A 26,627-nucleotide genomic window follows, 5' to 3' on the forward strand; every position below is an offset into this window, starting at 1 on the left:
TTCTTTCCTGAAAGAGAAATTAGATCAGAGATGCACTCCTAATCCTCTTTACTATTTGGATTAAGAGTCTTTGGCTTCAGCTTTATACTGCAATAAACATATCCTAGGTATCAGTACAAAAATCAGTTGAGCGATGAGGAACAGAGTGGAGCCCACCACCATTTTGTCCAACTCGACCAAAGCCCAGAACATTCCGCCTTCACCGCCTGGCCCACCCTGAGGACCACCCAATAAACCGCCCTGGCCCTGCACAGACAGGGCACACTGCATTGCCACGACGGCCGCTCCATATCCGAGCCCTACACACACCAAACCTGGACAAATACATAAAGTTTAAGGAGCAAAGGTAATACGAAAAGGTTGGCTTTCGAGGCAGACGAGCACCTAGCAGCTGTGAGGGTACTACAGACCCCGCCGAGCTCAGCGCGACGCTGACTGCAGCGGAGGGGCTAAAGAAGGGCGGGCTCGCCCTGAGGAAAAAGGCGGGCTCGCCCTGAGGAAAAAGGCGGGCTCGCCCTGAGGAAAAAGGCGGGCTCCCCCTCAGGCCGCGGCTGGTGGCCGCCCGCTGCCCTCCTCCCGTGCCGTTCGGTCAGGGCGGCTCCGAGGGCGGAGGAAGAAGAGGATGAGGAGGCGGAGGAGGAGCCGACGGCTCTCTCGGCCCGCCCGCCGGCGAGGCGCGGGGGAGCTCTGGGGCGGCACCGCCCCTCGCAGGGCTGTGGGAGGAGGAGGCCGACCCGCGCCTCAGCCATGTCTGAGGAAGGAGCCGCCAAGCTGCGCCTCAAGCCCAGGAAGGCGCCGGCAGCCTGCAGCCGGGAGCCCAGCCCTGGCCGGGAGCCCCCCCGGCGGCGCCAGTGAGTCCGGGCCGGGTTGGGGAACGGCTCCCGCGGAGGGGCCGGCAACGGCGCCGCCTCAGCCGCCCTGAGCCCCCGCCCTCCGCTTCCCCGCCGGGGCCCGCGCGGCCGCCGGAGCCCTTCGGCCGAGGCGGTGCCGGGTCGCTGCGGCCCGACCAGGCGCGGCCGAGGAGGCAGGGCCGGGCCCTCCCTTGCCCCCCGCGCCGTGAGGGTGCAGCGGGGTCTTCAGACACACCTGCGACCTGAAGCGTTTCGCAGCCGCGCCTGGAGCGCGTCCCGGAGCGTAGTGCCTTTAAAAAATGGAGAAGCCAACTGTAAAATAAGGTGCACGGGGCCCTGCGCCTTCTGCGCACGTTCTTTGGCACCGAATAGCACCGGCGGGGAAGGGGCCCATGGGAAATGTTAACGTGTGAAAATGAAGGGTTTTTTTCTTCAGAATAAGACTCACAGTAGACCAGAAATAATTCCTGTTTTTTCCAGCCCTCGAGGAAGGGAGGATTGAAGAAAGGCAGGGTGAAGAGGCAGCAAGGGGTTGGGTTCGTGTTGGAGCCTGTTAGGATGCGCAGGCATGCTCTCAGCTGTGCTCCTTTCAAAAACAGGCTTCAAAGGGCTGATTGCTCCAGTTTCTGAGGGCTTGTGAGACTTGTCCCTTGTTTCTTCCCAGCACAGCATCATTCCTGGACAGTAATCTAAGAAAATGCACCAGTAAGAAGAGGGAATGCTGAAAACCATTTTCTGACATGAACAATCCATCCTTCTCTTGAAATTGTCTTTATACAAATTACTAGTATAAAAACCTAATGCTTACTTTATAGGTAAACCTTACACCTGCCTTCCTAGGGTGAATTAGATCTACTCATGTGGAAAGGTAATCAGTAATTTCAAAAGGCAGTGTGGGAATGGCCAAGCATACATGGAAACCAATGCACTTGCCATTCTCAGTGCAAACACCTCAGTGATTTCTGTGCTCAGCAGGTGTCGAGGTTGGTATTTGAGAAGAAAAAACAGTGACTACACTTAACTGTTTCACTTGGAAGTGAAGACAATAATAAATACCTGCATTTGTTACAAGTAGAAAGCAAGGCTTTCAGACATTCTTCTTAAAAATTGGGTAATTTTTTTGATAGCTCTAAGTTATGTAAGCCATGGTAAGCTGTAAAAATTAGTTTACAGTCTAAATAATGTCTCAGTGTTCCAAAAAAATGTTGCTGTAGGCTAGATGGAAGTTCCCTTGGTAAACAACTATAAACAGCTAAATCTTTATTCCTCCACAGGCCATCTTGCCTCTCAAACTCAAAAATCTACATTTGCATACTTGTGCCTACTGAGAAATGCTTTTTATGTGCCTCTTCGCGGTTTGACAGGGCAAAGTTGTCAAATATTCTTGGTTTAATACATATAGTGCTTCTTGATCAAAAGAAAATAGGTAAGAAGGGAGTTTTATGTTGCACAAATGCAGAAGTTACATGCATTTTCAATGATAAAATCCCTGCCTTGTGCTTAGCCATTAACAAAAAGAAAGGGGTGACCACACATGGCCGCTGAATTGGGCTGAAAGAGGTTGATGCACTGTCAGCTGCCAGAAGTCAATTTTAAAACTTATGCTTTGATAAATCCTAGTTAAGGGATAGCTATGTTTTTTGAAACATCAGCATTATAGAAGGGTAAAGAGGCAAACTAATAGCACTGCGGAGTATTTTCTTTCCTGTCTCCCACTCTCAAACTATTGGACTGTCTCTGTCTTTACAGGACATTAAGTGACAGATGTTCCTGGTTTGAAAAAGAAGACTTAAAGGAGTGTGAAAAAACATGGATTCTGTTACTGAAAGGCATCAGTGAAGACTTACAATGCACGAACTGGCAATCCGTGCCCAGTTTTCCAGAGTTCTTTGGAAAGGTAGCGTGTTCTATCCTTGTCTGCACCTTGTGTCCTGCTAACAATAGTGACAGCCTGAACAATGATGATGTTAACAGGGAAGCAATCTGAAATACATTTTAAATAGATGGTTTTCAGCAAGGACAACCAAAGGGGCTTTATTTTTGCAGTATGGCAAATTCTTTACAACATTTTGCTGGGAAGAGGTAACCTGTATAAGTATACTGACTGCTCGTAAGCACTAGCATCTCCCTAACAGAATAAAACTGGAAAAGGCAAACTGTAACAGAGAGGTTCATTACACAGACACAACCATTAGAGCGCTCTGATAGCATTAGGCAATTATCAGAACACACAAGCCACAGTCCTTCTAAAGTTAATTTTTTTTTTTCCTGAACAGTAGCAGGTGGTTGTTTTCATCCTTAGTCTCTATGGAACATATTAAAAGAGTACCTTATTGTATCAATTTAGAAATGTTAAAGGAAGACACACATTGCATAAACTCCAGGAAGTCCTTGATTGCTTTACAAGTGCTGGAGATGGATGAAAATAGAATGTTCTTTTTTTCAATGTAGTTTAGCCTTCTCCCTGTTTGTAATATGTTCAGCCTTGGTTTTATGTAGTGATTGAACTGCATTTGTTTGAAGACATTATATGTGTGTGTTACAGAGTTCTGAGGAAGAGAGTCTACAGAAACAAGAAGTCTTTACAATTGGAATGAAAGACTTTCAGTGGGTACCATTCCCATCTTTTTGCAAAGAACAATGTCTAAAATTGAAAAATCTTAGCACGCATCAGCTAACAGAGAGCCCGATGGACCATTTACATAAAGGACAGGACCAAGCAGATAAATTGAAAAGTTTAGTTTCTACAGCTGAAAAAACATGCTGTGTAGCTATTACAGATCAAGCCAAAAATATGGTTGGGGAAGACACAGAAGTTATCTCAAACCCAGAGGTAAGTCCCAGATCACATAAACTCACTCAAGCCAGCTCTACACGCAACTCGGCATTGTTGCAAAGCTCTGCAAAAGCTTTCAGCTTTCAACAGCAGTGCAGAGGGACTGTACAGAACAGCTGGGAAAACAGAAAAGAAAATGATAGGAAAGAGCTTCAAATACAAACACATCAAGGGATTATTTCATTTGGTGAGGCCGGACACGTGCCTGCAGAAGAGCAGCCACCTCTTGCGAGCGTACCTGGAAGTGAAAGCTGGAAGAAGATGGAAAATCCGAGTGAAGCATCTTCAACTCTTGACAGCTGTCCAATGTGTCAGATGCATTTCAGCAGAACGTAAGTCTTTTCTTAACAACTTCACAGTATGCAAAACCTAAAATGGCTCTGGATGCATTTTCTATATACAAAATAATGAAAGTTATATACATAAATATGTATATATACTATATACAAAATGATGAAAATAGACAAAACTTCTAGTGTAAGGTACTATTTTCACTATCAAAATTACCTACTTTTCATTCAGTTTAGAGGTTCATGATTACTAGTACTGCTTCAAAAGAAAGCAACATTTGAGCTCTTTGGTAAACATTGCTAGTATATGCAGAATTAGCATTTTTAAGTACTTGAGTATGAAAAGACCTTTTTGTGAAATTTCTATCATAATCCAAATACCATTCCAGTGCAGCATTCTTGATAGTTAAACGCCAACTTTAGAGCTAAAGTGTTTAATCTCATACCTGTCCCTTTCTCTTCAAGATCGAGACTGTTACAGTGACACTGGTACCTGTACAGCAAGTACCTGGGCGCCTTTAGCTGAGCAACTGTGCTCTTCATTTTAGAGATCACTTTCAAGGTCTGGGCGAGATGGAAGGAAGCAGATTTCATCAGCTAAATGATACTTCAGTCCTCCATTGCTGTCAGGCTACTTTTATGAAAGAAAAAATCCTCCCTCCCATCAATTGAGTATCTACTCTGCAGTAATAGTTATGATGTCTCTTGAAATTACACCATTTAATAGGATTTAGGCTGTCAGAGTTGCTGAAAACGTGCTTTTCAACAGGTGCACTAACACTGCAAGGTGTACTGGCTGCAACTTTGTTTTCTTCCAGAGGCTGAACAAGGAGACAAAAGGATGGCTTCATTAATAAATGGTGGTCATTATAGCAAGAGATTTAGACAAAGGCTGAACATACTTCAGGTCTTTATATTTGGTTCCATGCAAGTGGTAACTGTGCTGATCAGGATTAGTTTCAGTGTTTACAGAAGCAGCTTCACAAAAAAGTCACTGTAATGTGGGCAGGGGGGAGGGTCATACCACCACCACAGAAAGAGCTCTCCGAAAAAGGAAACTGAAGGCAGACATGAAACAGCATCTTCCTCTACTGGAATCTCGTTTCCTGTATCCCCGAGTTGGAGGTGGATGTGGAATAAGGGAACGGTTTTCGATCCTGTAGCAACAGGCTCATGTTTCTGAGGATGGCATTGCTGTCCTGAGCAGACGGGGTGTGAGCGCTGTCTGCTAGTCAGTGCCGTTGTCCGGCTATCGAGCAGCAGGTCTGGAGTCTGTGGCAGATCGCAGTGCTTCTGAGGAATTACTTACCTGTTAGGCTATGAGAACACTTCTGTGATTGCTTAGGAAATGACAGTGAAAGGTGAAGAATGGCTTAAATCAAAGGGTTTGGCTTGTGTTTTTCACTGAACCAATTCTCTGTATTTGCAGACTGTCACAGCTGGATATTGATGGGCATCTTGCGAGGTGCTTGTCTGAAAGTGCAGATGACGTCATGTGGTAAATCCAGAAGAATGAAGAGCGAAGGACCAAGGCCAAGGACGAACCTTTCTCAAAGGAAAAGGAACGACGTGTCAAGGAAGCACACCCTTGTCTCAAACTTGCCTAAGGATCACAACCCAGTAACTCAACAGAAGGTCAAGTGACACCTGCCTGTTTGGGATCTTTTTGTTTTAAATCCTCTCCAATGCCTGTGAAGTAGTTCTAGTTCTGAAAATGGTGCTACAGGACATCCCAGAGACCCCCAGGGCAATCAGACTTGGCCCTCCTGCAATCTGGGTACTTCTGAAAAGATGTCCTGCTGTAAATCCCCGATGTTTTGTCTGATGCACCACAGTTGTTCTGAATCTCTAAGTGTAGAAGAAAGCAGCTGAATAAAAGTTAACTATTATTTAATCTAATCCAAAAGGTTACTGACCCCTTTTTTTCTAAACAGGTAATCTGTGAAAATAAGCTTAATTAAAAAGCCATTCAAATTTAGCATTTTTCATTATTTTAATATCTAAGTAAGGATTTATATGATTGAACAGTTAATTCTGTGAATATATCTATGCTAAAAGAAAACACAATCCAGACCAAATAAAGGGTGTGGGGTTTTTTTTTTTAAATCTTTCTGAAGAAACACAGCTAAATTCATCACCTCACTTAGCAGGTTTCTAAGTCAGTATCCACTTGATTAACATGACTAGTCTAAACTAATTAGGCTCCAGAAAGAACACTTCTGCCAGTTTCACAGCACTGAAATGCAAAGCAAGATTTAATATAGGCACTCAGCCAAAACAGCTGCTTTTTGTATCAGTTTCCCCACTCCCCACCTCGAAACCATCCCTGTTTGAGACTACAGAACACCTGAGAGCTGGCTGTGCCTGGAAGGTACACCCAAGACTCATCTACTTTGGTAACTTCATAGTAGCCAGTAAACGTTTTGTAAGCCTGAGAAAAGCAGCCTTTTGGGCAAATGACAATAAATGACATTTAGTGACAGTTCAGTACCGAGGCGCAGGGCTGAGCCAGCTGATCCTTTCCCCCAGGTGCCGTCGCTGGCCCAGCAGGGCAGCTCCATCACGCCGGCCCGGGGCTCCCAGCGCAGCCCCCCACGGAAGGAGGGTCCTGGCGGAGGGCTCTGGGCCAGAGCAGGAGCTGAGCCCCCAGCCCTGCCCACCACAACCGCCCTCACACCGCCGAGAGCAGCACAACTCCCACAGAAAACCAGGAGATACTGGAGCTACCTCTGCCCTGGACCTCAACACCACACACAGAGAATAAACACAGACTACGGTATCAAAATACAGGAAGAATCCTATAGATTTAATTTACAGTGGGGTCTCATTAAAAAGTGCAAGTTGGACATAGCTCAGTTTACTGATAAATAATAACAGTCTATTAACTTTTTCATTAAAGTCTTTAATAGATGTGCAAGAATATAAATGATCTTAGCTGTTATGGATTAGTATACCATCTTCTGCACAATTAAAACTGGTCAGCAAAGATCCCAACTAATTAATTATACAAAACTACAAGAACATATTTACTGTTTTACAATCATTAAATTAGCTAGAATTTTCATTTACTATTTCAAATAAGACAACTATATATCATTACCAGATCCATTTGTAATATATTAGGATTTTTTTTTCCAAACCACACATTTAATTACATCCTTCATTTTCTTTTATTTATAAAACAAGTACTTTATATAAAAAATTTCCCCTTCATCATGAACAGAACATTATTCAAACACTTGCACATGAGCAACCAAACTTGTATCCAGCAAACTATTTGGCAACACAGCAACATTGTAAATGCCTGTAAATTTTTAAATAAAATCAAGTAGTCTTTACAATGTTTGTTTAGCAAATGTGTCTTTCTGTTCTTCCTTCCCTCCCTCCCAAAGTGTTCTGAAACCTAGAAAAAAGGTTAAAAAAAACCCCAACCCACATTTCTAATATTTCCATTTTTAAGTCCTATGCCCTGGCATGTCAAAGGACAGCTTAATCTGTCATACTTCCATTCATGAGCTGCCTGCAGTCACTCTAATAACTATTGATTACTTATTACCAGGGGAGTTGAAAACACTGAAAGAAAAACTATTCAGGGTAGATAAAGTAATTGCCAGGGAGAAGGTGGGAAAAAAAAAAAAGAATTAAAAAAAAAAGTCAGATTATATTTAAAAGGTAAATGTTTTCTTTAGTAGATAAAGTATCTAAAGTCCAGGCATTTGAGGCAAATACTTCTTACTGGTTAAATGAATTTAGTGCTGATTAAAACACATTTTGCTTAATATGAAAAGCTACAGTCCAACAGAGAGAAACCCGTAACTGAAATCTGAATGGGATTAATACAACTAAATAACCACAGGTCTGCCTAATTGTGGCTAATGAGGGGATACAAAATGTAGATTGTTAATCAACGATTAATTGAAAATTTTAAACAATGTTTTGGCAGTCTCGTCCTAGCACCTCATGACTTGGATGTGAATCCGAAAGATGTCATGTTCAGCACCTAATGCAATGCTGTACCCTGAGAAAACCATATGTTCATGTAAAGACAGTGGAAGTGTTGCAATTTATCCTGCATTTTACACCAGACTAGGTGAGATGTCACAGCACAGGGTTTCTCTTTTTTTTTTTTTGCCTTCCCACATAATTTTTTTTTCCTTCCTATCTCTACAACCCACACAATAGAGTTAACCCAAAATCTAGCAAGAAGAAACGCTGCCTCTGCTGTGTTACTGACAGGGGCAGGTAGATCTCCACAGCACCTGAAGTTTCAGACAGCAACACACACCTCCTGACCTCCCATGCAGCGACAGGAGCTTTTCCAAGCCGGCAGATTGTTAACCTTTTGGATGCAATATACCCTCTCCCTGCCCCCCGCCCCTAGTTTCCACGAGAAGGGGTTTGATCGTTATCTTTTGCTTTATCCAGTTTCTTAGGTATTAATTTTTCTTCCACCTAAAAAAATTTACTACTTTGATGCAAATCATTTTACCAAAACATCCCATTCTCTTATGTAGAATGATTAGTTATTAATATACACTGAGTAATCGTAAGCAGACAGTTTATCATAAGTAGGAGGTGTGCTTTATCAGGAAAGTGTAATTTATATTATGGTTATTCTAGATTTACTATTTAAACTTTAAGGCTATGCTTTATTACGCTTTTGCTCTATTTCTGAATATTTGTATTGTTGACAAAAATACTTTTCAAAAATCTAATATACAACACAACATCATTGTAGGTGTAGGCACTGCTTAAGTATTTTCAGAAATCTTTTGTGTGCAAATTTAGTTTTCTTCAATCTATACATTTTGGTAAATTTGGGGTTTAAGACAACAGCTTTTGAAATTGATACTGTAAATTCTAATTTGGAATTAATATTGCTGAGTCACTCTGCATTTCAAATTCGATAAAGATGCAAATGAACATTAGGCTGCAGCTGTGAACAGTGTGTTTCATACATAAATGGTTACTTAATATTAACAAGCAGAACTTACCAGGTTTAAGAACGTTCCAAATATGTAATAATTCTTCAATGCAGTTTATCCATTTAGGCACTTAAATCTTGTACCCAAATTTATGTTTTGATTGCTAATAAAACACAACTCCTTTTAAATATATCTGAGACGTTTAGACAGGTACCACTTGTGAAAAAAGGCATCAAAAATAAGCTTCAACACCACCGTTAATATATTTTATTCTTCAGGATGTTACACTGTAATATTCTTCAATTGGTAGCTCATTGCATCAAATGTTTGTAGAAAGTGTGTGGATCTCAGTTTTTCAGAATGTCCTTTTCCAGGGATGCAATGAACTTTTCAATCCTTCATGAAACAGGCACAAAATGCAAATTCCTTCATTACTGAAGCCAGTTGTGTCAGTGCCCAGAACTTAAGAATCACTAAGTGGCAGAAGACACCCACCAAAATCATTATTCTCTTCTTTGATTTTCAGCAGCAATTTTTTTTTTTTTTTTTAAATCATTGGTCTCCATCCAAAATCTTACAGTTCCCCAGCCTCGCATGCATATACTGTAGTTAAGGATAAATTTAAAGGTCATTCACACTGTCCACAACGAAGATGTCATTCCTTCATACTGTTTCTTCTGTTGACAGCAACAGTGGATTAATATATTCAAATCCTTCAAATTCTGACTGATCTATTCGCTTTATTATATCTCTGAAAAACAAATAAAAGCATTTACTTAGTTTTATCAATTGCAAATATTATTTTGTTGCTGTACTTTTTCTTCAAATAACAACAAAATACCTTACAGAAATGTATGTATATGAAGTTGTACAAAAGCAACAATAAATGGGACAAAAATAAGTCTCTGAACATACAAATACTTAACACGGTGTCTTATGCCAATACCTAAAGCAGTACGACTGGAAATTCTGAAACATCTGATAAAGTTTCTTCTGCCCTTCCAGTTCAGCGACATGCATACTCACAGGGCCCAAAGAGCAGCGTGAGTGAGCGGTTTACAACACCAATTTATAAATAAGAAACAGCTATTTTGCTGTCAGCAAGGGCTGCTAATGTTATATGCAAGATAAATACTACAGGAGAGTTAAGCACAAAGCTAATACTTTTCAAAAAATACATATTGTATGCACAGGAAATGCAAGAGAAGACTTATAAATTGATGTATATAAGAGACAGAGGTTTTTTTAAGATCTGATGTTTATAAAACTTCCCACTATAGGTGCCCATACACTTGGTATTTCTAATTTTGTTGTTTAGAACCTGTAAAGCACGAACAGGCCTTGCAGTGCTCTGCTGGCACACAAACAGAAACTGAAGCGCTGTACACTTCGGTTTCCATTCCACTATTCGCTTCACCTATGCTGGACTCTTGAGAAAGAGGGAATAGGTTGTGAACTGTGGATCTAAGACACAGAGGTAACGCTTTTACAAAATTCCAGCTTGAGCACGTAGGCACCCCAATACCCACCACGAAAGCTCCAAATGCATAATTACTTGAGGATAAACACTTGCTACCGAAGAATGCAGCGAGAGAAAGACCCTTCAACAGTGAATTTATTGCCACTGGAGTAGACGCAATGGATTGCTAGTTACAGTGTTCATCACAAATTCAATCATTTATTTCTAAAAAAAAATATTCCCTGACCAACTAGCTAATCCGGGGGTTGACTGAGGATTAGCAGGCACTTTATGAAAGACTTTGAAACAGTATTGTCTTTTTTTCAAAGTAGCTTATCTTTGCTGTGTAACAAAGAGGGAAAACTAACAGAAGCACATCAGCTGGAATGTGACAATTTTGTGCCATTAATTACTAAAGCTTTTGCACAGCACACAACAGCCTCTGCTTGCCAACACAGGATCCCACTACATCCAGGGCTGCAGCCAGTATCTAAGAAAGTAGAACTCATGAATCCATTATTAAAATCCCACTTCCAAAAGCAACACTTTAGAATCAGCTTTATTAAACATCTGATTAGACCCAAACATTCATTCTAGAACACCATCAACCAGGAGCTCTATAGAGGACTTAGGAACTGCGAAGAATGCAAAGCACTGGAAATGGAAGAAATGGGTTTTCTTCAAACATGAAACCAGTGAACAGGACAAGAGGCTGAAAAGAATCAGTCTTCAGCAAAGGGCACGTAGTCAGATAAGGAAAAATTAACATAAGTAAATTAAATACACTGGAAAAATAGAAATGTATAATGAGCAAGAAAATCTTTGCTGCTCTCTGACAATAAAGTTCACCTAAAAATCCTAGCTGCACAAATTTCAGGATTCTGAGTTAAGATTTTTAATAAACCCCCTATTTCCTTTGTTTCTTTTTATTTCTGATCCAAATGCTAAACCAGCAGCAGAAAGTTTTGTTGTAATTGACAGAATAGCATAAACATTTCAAAAGAAAGCATGTACTACTATACTCTTTAATGAGAAACAATATTTTGAAGTTCTTTAAAAGGTGTATTGTAAGCGCCATCTGGCAACAGCATCACACACTCAAGACTTTAAAGTCACACACCCTGAGACAAAAATAAGAATGGACACTCCCTCAAAGTGTGGCATTCCTCAGCAATTAAATACTAGGATTCTCAGTGATGGCATTTGGCCCATCCTCTGCCCTTAGCTCCGACAATACATTTATCATCAGGCATATGCTAAATGCTTCATAACCAAACAAAGTCAATAAGACTTTTTTTCTCCAGTATTTTCCCCCATCACACAGAGCTTCCTCTTGTTTTTCCAAAGGAAGTTCAAGTTCCAGTTTTACATTTCTACACTTCAGTAAACCGTTAAAACTGTGTAAAATTGCTCTCAAAGAGTTTGGGCAAGCCAAGTCTCCCACCTAACCACCAAAACTATAGCCTGTTGTCTTATATGCTACCTTGTATCTGAGGAGCTTCTGCCTTCGTGTACAGCAATCACTCCTCAGCCTTCTAATTCCTTTAGTAATACATATTTTTTCCTTCTGAAATTTTTTTTCCATAGCACATTTAAATAATAGCTTTCCTGACAGATTTTCCTGCTGTCTCAAGCTTATTCTGAGACCCAAGGAGCTGTGCCTGAACTGTTTCTCCCAAGTAGGGAAATGCAAGCTGCCTGGGTCAGGAATCAAATTTCCATCTCTTCTTTCAGAGCCAAGCACACGCTCCCCAGCAAATCAATACTCCATTCTGAACTTTCTGAGAACACTAGGCAGTCTTCTAATATGTAAGTTACACAGGATATGTAGCATACAAAGAACTTCAAATTTACTTTAACTTGACTATGATCTAATGCCAAGTACACAGTCTCTTCGTAATTTTCAAATAATTAATTCATTTCTTAATATGCAACTGTATTTGGGGAAAAAGAAAAACATACTCATCATCTGGGGTTAGCTGCACAGGTTCGCTGGTGAACTGCGTATCAAAGTTATCCAAACCATAATCGTCTGTGATCTGAGGCTGAAATGGAGGGGTTGCTTGCTTCTTTTCCAGCTAAGAAAAAATATAATGGGAGAGGGGAAAAATTAAAATATTGAATATTTACAGAGTGCCCTAAGAACAGCAATATACATTGGCTCTAGAGTACAGGCACAGAAAAGTCGCTCTAGTGGATTTTAATGTTGGTGGAAGATATAAAAACATTAAATACAATCTGACTAACTTTTAGACCAGTAGATTTTGACACTAAATGGTATATGCTCATCCTGTGTATCCTACTGCTATGTTTTAAATACAAAAAACCTCAAAAATTATCAGAAATTAATAAAATTTTAAGACTACAGAAAAAAGCTGCTTCTCAAGTCTCTTACCCCATATATGAAGCAGCACTGTTGCTATATACATCTGGCTCAACAGTTTTCAAACCAAGAACGTGCTCCAGAACCTTCCCATTCAGGCCTAGATGCTTTCCGAGACTATAACTCATTTTTCCCTTCTATAAGCTCTTCCAAAGTTGTCTCTTGTAAAGGCAGCCTCTTAAACTATGTCAAATCAACACAACCAGCCTTATTTCTTAATGTTAATTCAGCACAGTTATCAATATTTACATCCCAATCAATTGCTGGCCACATGGGCAAGCAATCATTGAACACAAGTAGGTGCTAATCAACAAAATAGCTGAAACAGCCCAGAATTTTATTCTGCAATTAAAATTTAACCATGACTACATTTACATACAATGTTTTCTGCTACAGAAACTGGAAACCTGTATTTATCTTCCTCAGCAGGGACAGTCAACACATGGGAAAATGTTTCGACTCAAATAATGCTGTTGTAGTTGTGAAGAACCTTTTCTCATTTGCCATACCAGTAGCATGTTCAACAATATCCACAGGTTTCTGATTAAGGTAAATCCCTACCACCCTCCAAAGTTCTTAGATTGCTTTTAGCACACATTTGAGTGATACAGGAACTGATGACGGATTTAATGTTATTATTTGTTTAAATCACTACCCACAGCAGTTCCAAAAAAAGGTACAAGAAGAATCCCACCTTTTCAAGCTTGCTTTTAAGGAGTCATAGTCCCACGCCCAGTAGAAAAATCCCTGATACAAGTCTTAATTTGTGGAAGTCTGAGCAACCAACCCAGCCGATATACTGGAAGCCAGTATACCAGAACCAGTCCATAATCCCATTTTGCAGTTTCTCATGGCCAGCTAATCTCTTTTTACCACAAGTGACAAGTCATACTACTGTTTTCTACATGTTACATCTATCATATTGTCTCCCAGTCATAGAACACGAAGTATCTAAATTACAAAAAACCAATGGCGATCTTGCAGAATTGACTACTATTCAAATGCATTTATGCACATTTTTCCTGAAGTTACTAATTATACACTACTCACTTTTGTGAACAGAATCCTCTTCATCATGACTTGCAATTTCACACTGCACCCTAATACAAATACTGCCTAACAAACCACAGAAAACTTCTGCTTCATAAAGAGCGAAGGGAAAAAAAAAATAATTCTCAAGTGCAACATATTACTTCAATTAATGCTTAAACTCACTGGTTGCAAATCAGCATTAGCTGCCTCTCTCCCATCCATACAGTCTGGGGAACATTCAAACTGTTCTGTTACACACTACGCAGCCCATACAACAGCCAAGTGACAGCTACTGCTCAATTCCTTCACACAAGCAAACAAGCGAGTTCAAAGCATTATATTCTGCAAAAATCAATAATAGGTAAACAATACCACTTAGCATCGAAGACAGGAACTTACATAATAAAACCAGTGTGAACTGAACCACATAGCTAACATGCAATGAGAACAGCTAATTATTCAAACACTTCTTAGTCTAACTAGAAATTCACAGCATTTCAAAGAGGTGATGTTGCTTAACATCATGTGGTTTTAGTTGTTTGTTCTACAAACATCTTTTATGCGAAGATGACTGACCAAATACTAACATCCATAGTTGTCAGTATGCTGTGTGGGCAATATGCCTTTTACTAAAAATACGTAATTCAGACATGGAATATCAGAAAGATAACAAGGAATGCATTAATGCTGGAGAGGAATTATGCATGAAAAATCGTAACATTTTTGAAAGTGTAAGCTGTACCTCTGCATTTCTAATGCCTCACTAATTAGAAACAGTAAGAAACCCAAAAATGTCTGTGTGCTGCAGTAAGCAATGACAGAAAAATAGCAGAACTAAAACCCATTAATAGTACCTTTCATTCCAAACACAAGACCCTCACAGCTACATATTAATGAGAAGTATGGCAAGTCTTTATGGGCAAACTGGCCATGAAGAAATCTTATTAGCTCAACAAGTAAAGAACCATTGTATTCACTAAGCATTAAATAAGAACATGTCATACACTTAAGTCTAAAATCAGCTCACAAATTGATATTAAAAATTCACATAACCATAGAATATCTCAAGTCAGAAGGGACCCATAAGGATCAAGTCCAAAATTCACAGAACTACACAATGGTTTGGTTTGGAAGGGACCTTAAAGCTCCATACAGTCTCATCCCCCTGCCATGGGCGGGGACACCTTCCACTAGCCCAGGTTGCCCAAAGCCCCATCCTCAGGGGCTCAGTGTGGCTGCTCCAGGCTCAGGAGCGATGAAGTCGGGTAAGAGTGCCAGGAGGCTGCAGGGATGAACAAATTGTTCCTGGACAAGCTCAAATGCAAAAAGGAAGCCTGCTATTTTCAGAGTGAAGCTTTCAATCTACATTCTTTGCTTCATTAGTTCTTTGAAATGGTATTACAAAACACCAGGGATTTCTTACGTACAATACAGTTAGGGATCTGTTTCTCTCATTTAGCATTAGTGAATTAAACATTAATTAGAAGAACAAAGGAAAACATAAAGTAAATAAAACCAGGATTCCAATACTGAGAGTGTGCCTGTTACAATCATATGTCTTTTTTGTTCAGTGGGTCACTTAAGCAGAAATTACAGGACCTTAAACAGGATCAGCATCTCACTGTTACAGCCTTCGGAAAGAATCTCAGAGAGCTGTAGCAGAACAGAGGTACAAAACTTCTCACGTGGATCCCCTCGCAATAGAGCGGGTATGCTGGGGCAGAATTGAAGGTGACAGAGCAAAGAGAAGGAAAGATAGCTGTAAATTCTGGGTAACAGAATCACTTGGAGGCATCTGTGAATGCACAGCATTACTTCTGACAGGCGATGTTCCTGTCCCTGCTGGAGGGAATCCTTTGGTCAGATCATTAAGGGACAAAGATCAGTTTACCTTTCTCCCCTCCCTCAAAAAAAAAAAGTCAGCAGTGTGGCTTAAAGATATGAACACAGAATCTCAAACAGAACACTTGTGTAACAGAGTTTACACTGTAATATTAACAACACTCAAAACTTCCAGATAGGCCATAGAATATTTTACAAATATATTGCCTCTACAAAAACAAGAGCTTAGCCTTCACTGGTAACAGCACGACAGACTACATAATTACTAAGCTTAATATCTTCAACTTGAAGATCCTTATTCAATTCCTTGGAAATTCTGTCTAAAATCCAACCTAGTGCAAAATTGTGTTTTATGTACGGCCAGAGAAGATGTTTTCAGGAGAGGGAGGATAAGTTTCCAAATTATGTTGCATAACTCATTCACCACTAATAATTTTCCTTTTGGTAACGATACCAATAGGCATGCAATTGATAAAAGAATAAATTGCTAATTATTTCAGAACAAAGTTTTGCCTCAGTGAATTCTTCCTGCCTTCTCTGAATTGTAGAGATATTTTAATTTTTTAATCATAGGAAGTATAATCCACTTAACTCCCCGTTAAGGAATTTATCACCACAGAAGTTTGTACTTGAAAACTGTAGTTAAAAAACAGAATGTTATAGAATTTTCTGACTGTTAGTTTTGAGCTATATGTCTATACAATCTATATCAACACTCTTGCTACAGGGCATAAAATTGAGCACTATATGAATCAGAAGGAAGTTAGTTATCTGTATGAGCAACATTGCAGGCTAGGAGCATTTGGAACCATTTTTACCTTCCTCTGAAGCTTCTGGTACTGGCTTTGATAGAGACAGGCTACCACACTTGATCATTACACTCTGATCTGTTATGGCCTACGTGGTCTATACAGTTTGGGTTAGCCTTGCTGGCCACTGGAGGTCACCGCTCCTCTAGAGAAACATCAGATAGAAAATCAACATTCAAACTCCCTTTGGAAGAGACCTAATGACACTAACGGAAAATCGAAAATCACAATTTGTTTTCGTGCAACACAACCTCAGTGATAACAGTATTAAATGGCAAAGCAACAAGCCTGTTTTAATACGTGGGTTTGTACAGAGATTGAAATTCCTTACGAAGATTTGTTTTCACAGTTTTCATTTAAAAATTAAAGTACATTAATCAGGCTATTAGCCAACCACTACCTGCCTCTTGCCAGAAAAGAAGCAGATAATCCTCTCTTTGTGTTTCACCATCTTTTGAAATACTAAATGCTAGATAGTATTCAGTACCAGTTGTAATTCTTAAGTTTTTGAAGCATCGTTTGGTATCTGCTCATGCAAAAGTAAAGCCCAACTTGCTGTTAATGTTAATTACTGTGAAGTTGCCAGTAAGGCAAGATCCATATTAAAGAAACAGTAGCACTGCAGCTCGCACTGTGTCTGTGTTATCTTCTACTGATTAAAGCTAAACCATCTCATCAGCCACGCTGTACCTAAGTTTGTCTTCTGAGATTTAAATGATTCACGCTGTTTAGGTTTCCATTCACTTTCTACACTATTTCCAGCAGTCTACCAGCAATTTCCAGACTTTTCTACTTTTGAACCATATATGTCAACCTAAAACACCCTAACAACACACAAAAAACCCCTTCTATGGATACATACACATCCTTACCCTCCCCCTTTTTTAAAAAAAAAAAAAACAACATTACTGAATTTCCAACACAGACTGAGGTTAAAACTTCCCATTAGGACATCTGTCTCACCAACATACAGTATCTACTTTGGTTTATGGAAATTACTAACTTTTATGCAGTGAGAAATTTAATATTTTCATGTTGACATATTTAGCTGCCTTTGGTCCCAGTAAGGCAGGAACAGAACGCCACAAATGACGGGGAATAGTCTGTTCAGAGTGCAAGAAATTCAGTAACAAATTCAGAGATCGTGAGGGTCTTCTGGCATCACTGAGAATGAATCATTTACACAGCTAGATCATTTGATAATCTCTCTTCTGAGATGAGAAAGGAAATTTAAGTACTTTTTACAATTCAGACCTCCACGCTGTTCCAATAAAACTTCCATTATGCTTGCTCCTTTTAAAGTAGATATCTATGTTGCTACAAAACAAGGGTGACTAATCTGTCCCAGCATGCTTTTGGGTAGGATATGTACTTTATTATTCAGGGTGCCTAGGAAGAAAGACAACTCTTTAATGAACTGAGCCCTTTCATCTGTAGGGAGGTAACAGGGCTTTTCCTGGATAAATTTCAGAAAAGGTTCAACTTGTGTACTCCCTTATTTAGCCTGGTTTTGCCTATAGATCCAAATCGTAGTCCTGCTTCTTTTCAAGAAATGGTATCTGCTTCAGTGCAGCCAAACAAATTTGGAACTTGAGTGAAGGCATTTCCAGAACAGCATGAGGCAGCAAAGCAGTGGCTCTTCACTGCTGACAAAGGAGAGTTGGTGACAAGAAGATGCAGCAATTTCATACTTTCTGCGGAGAATAGAAAACTAGCTTATTTTCCAATCATATTTTCCAATCATTACTTAAAGGAGTACTATCACAGGTAAAAATCACCCCATTTGTATGATTTTACAGTTGTGAAAAGACATTCAGTAAAATGTATACAAGATATAAAGCTTGCAGAGATTTTAACCATAATTAAAAATACCTCCAAAACCTTTTGACAAGCCACCACAATTAAGGATCTTTTCAGTTCTGTCTCGCTTCATTCCTGGTTAAATTCCATCCTCACGGAATTCACATGTGGATCACATTCATCATATCCTAATTCGTAATTACAACAAATTCAGTAAAATGCATTTTTACAGTGATTGATGGTACTTAAACTACCTGCTTAACTGCACTTCAGTGTTTTATTGTCCATTAAACCAAGAAATTGGAGACTAAAACTTCAGTAAAGTTTAACTGTTTAACTGCAGTAAAAAGACAAAATTAGCATAACTAAATTTCCAATGATATAGGGCAATATTAATTACATTTCAAAAGCCCTCAAAGCTATAAGAAAATGTAATGTTTATGATGAGTAAACTTTAACAGTTTTGTTGTAATATAAAAGAAGTCATGTATGTTTTGTCAGAATTCCTGAAGAAATGATCATTTTCTTTCTGATCCCTTACCACAGAGTCCATCACTGATCACTGCCCAAGATTAAATGGTCAACTCCGACTTCTCTGGTTCCCTAATTAACGTGGCTGTATGTTTTTGAAGGCTTATACTATTAAAGGTAAAAATGGCTGAAAATAATCAGAAAATAGGAAAATGCATTTTGATCATAATTGGAATTGCATTTTTAAGATTTGTCTGGAAAGATCTCGATCTTTGAATTTGATAAACTGATCAAAAACCTGCCCCCACTTCCCTCCCCCCGAAGTGCAAAGGAAGATTTTTTGGTCCAGCTTTCTTAGTGCAGGGGTAGCACTCTTTAAGGTAATAGATGATGGTCAATTATCATCTGAGAGCAGCTCTGATGCCAAAAGCCTTGCTCCCTTTTCTAGCTTTACTCTTGACCAGAGACTGTTCTTCCTGTGAACCCTCATGGTCAGCTTACTCCCTGGCTCCAACTTCTCTGCAGGTCTGGATGGAACACGTGAAAAGAGTGATCTTCTACATGAACATCTGCAAATTCTCTCAAAGATCTTGCAGATCCTTCACACTCCTTAGCTGTATCTGACTAAACATTGAATAGTTTTCCATTTCATTAACATTCTTTTGAAGGCTTTTTCTGAAGAAGGTTCCCCAGCTACCACGAGGAACGCATGACACCTATCACATCTCTATATATTATCAGGTTCAACTGCATTTTGCAGAGGCCTCCGCGTTGTTGCACACTAGTCACAGTAACCTACTTCAGCTATCAAGTCTATGTGTCATTCACGTGTTCTCCCCAGAACATGCAAATAAAACGAGCAAGTTGAACATCTCCCAGAACAACCCTTTTGCTGCAATTCAGCCACTTAAGTTTTCTCTAACTTGGTAAATTCCACTCAGGACTGAAAATTTCCCACACAGATGCTTACTGCTGCAACACAAGAGTTAACACAGTATATTTACTTCTCTTCCTGAGGAACAGCATTTGTGTGCAATTAGGAGACTTATTTCTGAAATACCATAGGTCATAAATAAAAATTGCAATTGTAATTTAGATCTTAATACTTAGATTTCTAGTTTAATGTTCTACAGAGTTGCCGAGCATGTAAGAGTATAGTAAGTAAAACTCACCATTTAGGAATATAAGCATACAGGTATGGGAAAGCTACTGATCATATTTAACAGGAAGAGAAACTCATGCCAGGTTAACTGCAACACATTTATACAGAGTAAATAACTTACTTGAATTAGCCTTTGACCTGAAAGTCTTACTACCGCAGCAGTGGAGACAAAAATCTGTCCCGTAGTCAGATTTGTAGTAGCAGATACCAACATTCTAATTCTAAAATTTATACTCAGTTAAAAAACAGCCACAGCTACAATGCCCATAACCTAACTAAAAAAACCCAGACAGACATAATGTAAGTGAACAACAGTTACCAAAATGATTATAGTACCAACGTGGGCAAGAAACCTGGTTTCAGGGCCAGAACATCTTATTATGTTTGGCATAGCACAAACAACAAAAAGATGATCAATCACAGAAGAATCTTGCATTCCAGGTTTGAGACAAGAGCATGATGAGTACAGATGGACACCTGAGGAAATCATGAAACTAACTGGGTAGTGAATCAATACATCAACATCCCATCAGCTATCAGGCCTTTGAAAGCATCACGAAAGGCAAGTTGTAAGGAAGACAAAATTAGCTCTTCCCAAACAAGAATGGCAGCATGAAAGAAACAGCAAAATGAATATTTAAAAATTGAAGGAGGGTGGTAAGATTGTCATTGTGAGTCAGTCGTAGCGATGCATTAACATTTCAACAGCAAGGCATTCAACTAGATGCTAAACATCAGACTGCCTCTTTTATGTTATACTCAGTAAAGCATAAAAGCACTCTTAAATAAACCATATCGTGACCTTGCAGCCTTTAATTTGAGGAAAAGAGTGAAAAAAATATGTTGGTACAGCTCTACAAAAAACCTTAGTGCTTCTGTACAGTTAACAGTAGCCATGGCTTTGTAGTTCTTTCCAGCATATAATGGAGAAACTCCATAAAAAAGGCACTATGATAAGAATAGACTTCATGTACTGAAATAATCAAAGAAAAGGTTGTCTTGGTACTTCCCTGGATGCTGTTAAGCCATCCTATATGCCGAGCAAGTAATCTAAAATGTTCTTAGCTGTGCCACACACAGCTCGGATGACTAACACTAGGAAAAAAGCATTTGCAGTATAAGTGTTCACTTTACCCTTATTTATTTTTCCATTTAACTCAAGCTTCAAACAAAAAATTTTTAGTCAACATTAGCCCCTTGTTTCCCTGTGTTTCAACTTGAAAAGTTTTGAAAAAGCTTTTAAGTCAAAATCTTTGCTACTCATCATCTGCATTTCAAAGAAAATTCTAATAACTAAAAAAACTTTCCAAATAGTTTTTCATTTTCTCCTGAATGTAATTTCCCAACACACTTATTAGAAATTTAGCTTAAAATTTATCTGACATTTAGATCCTCCTGAGCAGCCTTGTCCTAATCATATCACAAAACAACAGCACAACCACCTAAATCTTTCCATTAGTTTCTTTAAATAGTAATATCAAAGCTTTCATCCAAAAAAATAGGTAAAAAAATCGAAACTCAAATAAGCATAAGTGTTGACCAAGTAGTACCAATTACAAGTTTCTTATAAAAATACACAAAATACAAATCCCACAGTCTTCTCTTTCCCTCTCTCAAAAAACTCTGCAAAACAGAACAGAAACCCTGCAGTACGTGACGTTTATACTCTCCACAAACTCACACAAGTTGCATTATAGCACCACTAGGCAGCTAACATAAACAATGCACTTAGGCTTAAGGGAGAAACCAAAACAATGGATGTCCAACAAAATCAAAGACAGCCTTCACAATATGAATAATTTTGTAAGCACCAGGTATTTTAAAACACTGGCTCCTTATGTAGTGGACGTCTTCCCTGAGGAGTGTTAACAGTGAAGGTCTGAACAGCAGGCTTCAAAGGAAAAATGTGATCATGCAGTTCTCCCTCCTCCTCTGAACCCCTTTCATGTTATGACAGGCACTGCAGCCTGCCTGTTTCTACACTTCCTGTAGACTTCCTAGGACTAGGAAAATATTATGTGCATATTTTTTCACCATTCAACTAGGTATTAAAAAAAATAAAATGTAATGCTGATAAAGCAGTGTTCCCGACTTGTTTTATTGCTCAAGTGTCAATAAACACAACGTCATTTCTGGGATAGTTTTCTACCATGAAGACAGAAGGAGGCACAATTACAAAGTAACAAAGCTTTTGATAGAGTACAATTTCAGTAAAATTTTACGCTTGCAAAACCACTGAAACACAAGTCATCTACTCCACCATGAACTGAAAACTTCCCTCACACCAGCAGTAAGAAAACCTGAAAGTAATAATCAGAGAATCATTTTAAAGAACCACACTGCTTTCAAGCCACATCCTTAAGAAAAAAGCACCCGATTCTACTCACACCTACTCATGTCACTAAACCCTGTTACCTACCTGAATAATCCCTCTCATTTTCAGAACTATGTAATTTGTTGATTCAGTCTGGTTTTTTTTTTTTTTTAAATGTACTACAAGTTGATTACAAATGCTTCATGTATCTGAAGCACCTCATCCTCCATGACTGTATCTAAACTGGTTTCATGACACTTTACCCAGCCTGTGGCTGTGTTAATCAACTACTGACCCTCCTGTCAAGGCAGAAAGGTGTCTGATCAACACCAGAGCTGAAGCACTGGAACAGCATTCAATAGGCTGTCTTTGCTAGTCCGTTCAGCAGAGCTCAAGGTGTTAGTAAAATATCTACAAGAGTAGATGAAATGACCACCCAGAACAGTAAGGCACTGAATTCTGACACGAGAAACCTGTGCAGTCCTTCACACTACAACTGCAGGCACCTTGTGTGTATGCTGGGTAAATTTTATAGAGCAGAACCCAGTGCATGAGTTCACAGAATCTACAAGTAGAAACCAAGGAATAAATGGTTCCACCAAAGTCTTAATATGTTGTTTCTTAAAATTCATCCTATATTTTAAAACAGATAGCCAGAAGTTGTAACCATTCTTAAGAGTTTTGAAGCAAGCCAGAATTTTGGTTATGAAATAAAGCTTGTTTCCATTATGGCCATGAAAAAAAGTTTGTTTCTCCATCGCTTGGAGAAAGCAAAATAGCTTTTACATTTACGGAAACTGAACTTCACTGTTTTTAATGGGGTTGTTACATGTGCACACGATTAAACTCAAAGAATCTGTTACTTTGAACACATATAAACAGAAGTAATTGTTTTTACCAGATCCCAGTCTATGCTGCGGAAAAACGTATGAGACTTGATATCAGAAAATCCTGTCTGTGGCTGACAACCAAGCCTTTCTTTGGGATCCTGCGGAAAACACAGAAACTCGTATTACGTTCTTCAAGTCAGTTACAGTCCGTGTCTGTCAAAAGTCCACACACACGACTCCAGCATTCCCTATGACTATGCAAACTGCTGCTAAGATATATTATGGCTATCAAGGGATTTTTGTTCTTTTTTCTTCATATGAAGTTTGTTTGAAATTTCATTTTTAGATATTTTACAGCTTCTTAAAAAAATAGATCTATTTAGTAATGTACAATTCATATGCTTCTTTTCTCCATTAAAAATGATAACGGTTCTACAGATTTCAATCAGCTGAATGAGTAATAACTATTACAGAAAAGAGTTTATAAACAAACCTATAGTTATTTTTTCCAACTAGGTGCAGGCTTTTAAATCAAGTCTGTGCTGTGGAATTCCCTCAAGTAAATTAGCAACTAAGAAGGGGGTTTTTTTAACATACAGGATACCAAGGTTTTACAGATTTTCTTAATAGTAAGCAGATTAACTTCTTAACTGTATTGCTTTCAACAGGAAGCTCTGACTTCCAGATCTCAGATGCTAAAAATAAGAGAATGTTATTTACCTTGTTTAAAAATCCTTTTAACACATGGGAAGCCTTGACAGAAAGAAACCTTGGAATCCGGATTGGCTTCTCAAGAATAACTGTTACAGGTTTAAAAACAGCAATATTGTTTTTTGGTTTATGACATTGACCATGATTTCAATACAAACACTGTATTATTTCAATCTGTTACCATTTGGAAAATGGGAATATACAGTAATTATTTAAACTAATGCAAACAAAAGGAGCTACAATAATTCAAGGCACTGTTATAATGACATTCCAAAGATTTCTTAAAAGAACTGTTAGCTTCATTATCCGTTTCTATTATTTATAGTACAGACAGAAACTTTTCTGTGTTCTCAGCATACGAAAAGGTGTGATTTTTAAACAGTAACTGATTTAATATTAGACTTGTCAAGCAACCATGGCAGATCCTGTTACATAACTGCAGTAACTAGTTTAAAGAATGATTCTGATATTAGGGAGTAGGCAACCTCACAATTCCCCAAACTGTTACAGTTTCTCTTGTAATAAATATGGCAAGTATCACTACTACTGTTTAGAAAAATTCATACATCACTACTCCTGAAGGGTAAAACTATTAACAAAGTTATATTAATTTCATCAGAAGTTAAAAAAAAAAAAGTTATCTGGAGCAAGACTACAGGTTGATATGTTTCAGTCAAGAAAGATCCTCCTATCCCCTCACAGAGCACTGATTTTTAAAATTCATTCTTGGCCTGTGGATTTCCTTCTAACAGACACCATTGCATACAATTTCTGTCTCTTATTTCTGAACTGTGGACATTTAAAAAAAAAATTTCACTGTCTGAAGAAGGCTTCATAATTCCAGACCATTTTATCCGAGTTCACCAAAATAAACCCCTGGGATGAAGAACTGGAAATACCGGGTCCCTTTATTTACAGTAGATCTACAGGCAGCTATAGAATAACATTGGAAAAGGAAAACCTAACTGTCCTACTGGAATTGCTAATTTCCATTATTTCTCCCCCAAGAAGGAAAAGAAAAACAATAATCAAAATGACTATACCTTGGAAGAGGTAATCTTCAGTGTTCATGTCTGGATTGTCCGTAATAATATCAAATGGAGACCTTCCTGCCATCATTTCAAACATCAACACACCGAGAGCCCACCAGTCCACACTGAACCCTGTAGATATTTGCAGAGCAAATTTTCAGCCAGGACTCCTTGAATTTAGGTGCTATCTCTCATATAAACGAGGATTAATGCCCTTGGTTCTACAAAGTACTGAAATTCTCTACTTTCCGTGCAGCTGCAGACATCATGATTTACACAATCACTGGATGAAACTTGAGAGAGTTTTCTGAATTGGGATCACAACTGTAACCTTTATAGGCGTTTGCAGGCGTCTGCCAGACAGCAATGCTTCAATGAAATACACTGTATTTTAGTTTTAAAATAAAATCTGAAAAATTTCAGCTTAAGTTGAACATTTCAGTATCTTATAACTAAATGACAGATTCAACCTATTGATCAGATCAGTTCACAACTACCAACACTGGTTAAAAACACGCTCATACTTCTGACTTGTGTATGAGCAGTAACTGTGCTACAGTGTTCTATAACCTTGTCTGGAGGACAGCAGTAGCCGTGATGTCAGGGTCTTCAAGAAGTGGACTTAGTTTTGGTACACTATCATTCAATACTTATTTTTCAGGCTAAGTGTGATTTAAAAGAAGCTGAAATGAGTGATTGCAAAAGAAAAACAAAAATAACTTCATTTCAGGAAAAAGTAAACTACAATATGCATTCCATTTTCTCAACACATAATGACACAAAAACATGGTAATCTAAAAATAATTGTATTTGAACCAACCTACAACTAGAACTTTGTTTTGTCATTTATTGTAACTACAAATTGTTTAGTCACAGCTTACCATATTCTTCTCCTCTGAGGATCTCTGGTGCAATATAATTTGGTGTCCCACAGAAAGTGCTTGTAGTGTCACCAGGGCCCAAACCTTCCTACATGCATAAATCATTTCATAAATTAAAAGCTGACCTCCTTTTCCAGGAATTTCCCTTAGACTTACAAAGTCAAGTTACTTCGGGAGTCTAAAGACCTTCCTTTCAAAAAAGTCAATGCTAGAGCAAAATAAATACTCATAGTGCTCAAAGCTGGCACATGACTTTACAGCTTATCTTCAGCAAATGAATGAAACCAAGTCACAACACATTTGTAACAACATTTTACTTACTATTTACAGATACATTTTAAAAAGTTTCAGATCAAAATCAATTTGGAAGTCCTTTTCAAATAGATGTTGGGAAAAATCCCTTCTATTTTTAGGAATAAAAGAATCCAACTTTTACATAATTGCTGCATTCCAAGTGAGGCCCCACAGCCTGGGCATTCTGACAGTGGAGAAATACTCTAGTACAGCGTTCTTAGAAATTGGTGCAATATCTGTTCTATGGAGGGAAAAAGACAAGCTTTCCTCATTACATCACCATAACATGCCTTAACCATGTTCTCAAATAAGCTAAATAACAATTAGCATTGCATACTCAATTCTTGGGCTTTTAAAAAGCAACACAATGCCAGTTGCAGTTTTGGCTTCAGGAACTTATTCTCACCAAGAATTAGACTGGACTCTACTCTAGTTTCACATACTAGTCAGAAACAGTGGGGCAATAACAAGGAAACCTGAGGTCAAATCATCAGCTCTAAGGGGACAGCAGAATTCTTGTCAGATTACAACCACTTCCATCACACCTGGCATTCCAACTTTACACACAGAAGATCTAAATTTAGTATTTTCTATACTCGTATTTTCTATTGATGTTTTCTTGCTTTCCCCTGCTCACATTAAGTACATGCTACACTTTGCCAGGTGCTTTGAAAGCAACGCTCTCCAAATTGCCCCTCAGTGCCAA

General features: G+C 38.8%; 2 protein-coding genes across 8 annotated transcripts in view; one reads left to right on the plus strand and one right to left on the minus strand.

Moving 5' to 3' along the window:
- The first annotated feature begins 741 nt into the window (after nt 1–741).
- Nucleotides 742–5,883, plus strand: FAAP20 (FA core complex associated protein 20). The gene is made up of 4 exons (XM_074848477.1): nt 742–851; nt 2,601–2,748; nt 3,397–4,019; nt 5,407–5,883. The coding sequence occupies exons 1-4, from the start codon at nt 748–750 to the stop codon at nt 5,477–5,479; spliced, it is 948 nt and encodes a 315-aa protein (XP_074704578.1). The 5' UTR covers nt 742–747; the 3' UTR covers nt 5,480–5,883.
- Nucleotides 5,884–6,858: 975 nt separating this feature from the next.
- Nucleotides 6,859–26,627, minus strand: part of PRKCZ (protein kinase C zeta) — a 69,190-nt gene continuing 49,421 nt past the window's right edge. For 4 of the 7 annotated variants that reach the window (XM_074848469.1, XM_074848468.1, XM_074848467.1 and 1 more), the window contains 6 exons: nt 25,628–25,715; nt 24,759–24,878; nt 23,725–23,804; nt 23,073–23,162; nt 12,324–12,439; nt 6,859–9,653 (listed from right to left, as the gene is read on the minus strand). In XM_074848469.1, coding sequence (XP_074704570.1) covers nt 9,566–9,653; nt 12,324–12,439; nt 23,073–23,162; nt 23,725–23,804; nt 24,759–24,878; nt 25,628–25,715 — 582 coding nt within the window. In that variant the 3' untranslated portion in view covers nt 6,859–9,565. Of the gene's footprint in view, nt 9,654–12,323; nt 12,440–16,436; nt 16,573–17,318; nt 18,122–18,299; nt 18,416–23,072; nt 23,163–23,724; nt 23,805–24,758; nt 24,879–25,627; nt 25,716–26,627 lie in introns of those variants that run through there. The other 3 variants (XR_012626164.1, XR_012626163.1, XR_012626162.1) reach the window with 3 other exon arrangements.

Source organism: Strix aluco, chromosome 22 (assembly GCF_031877795.1).
Source record: "Strix aluco isolate bStrAlu1 chromosome 22, bStrAlu1.hap1, whole genome shotgun sequence".
Taxonomy (NCBI): domain Eukaryota; kingdom Metazoa; phylum Chordata; class Aves; order Strigiformes; family Strigidae; genus Strix; species Strix aluco.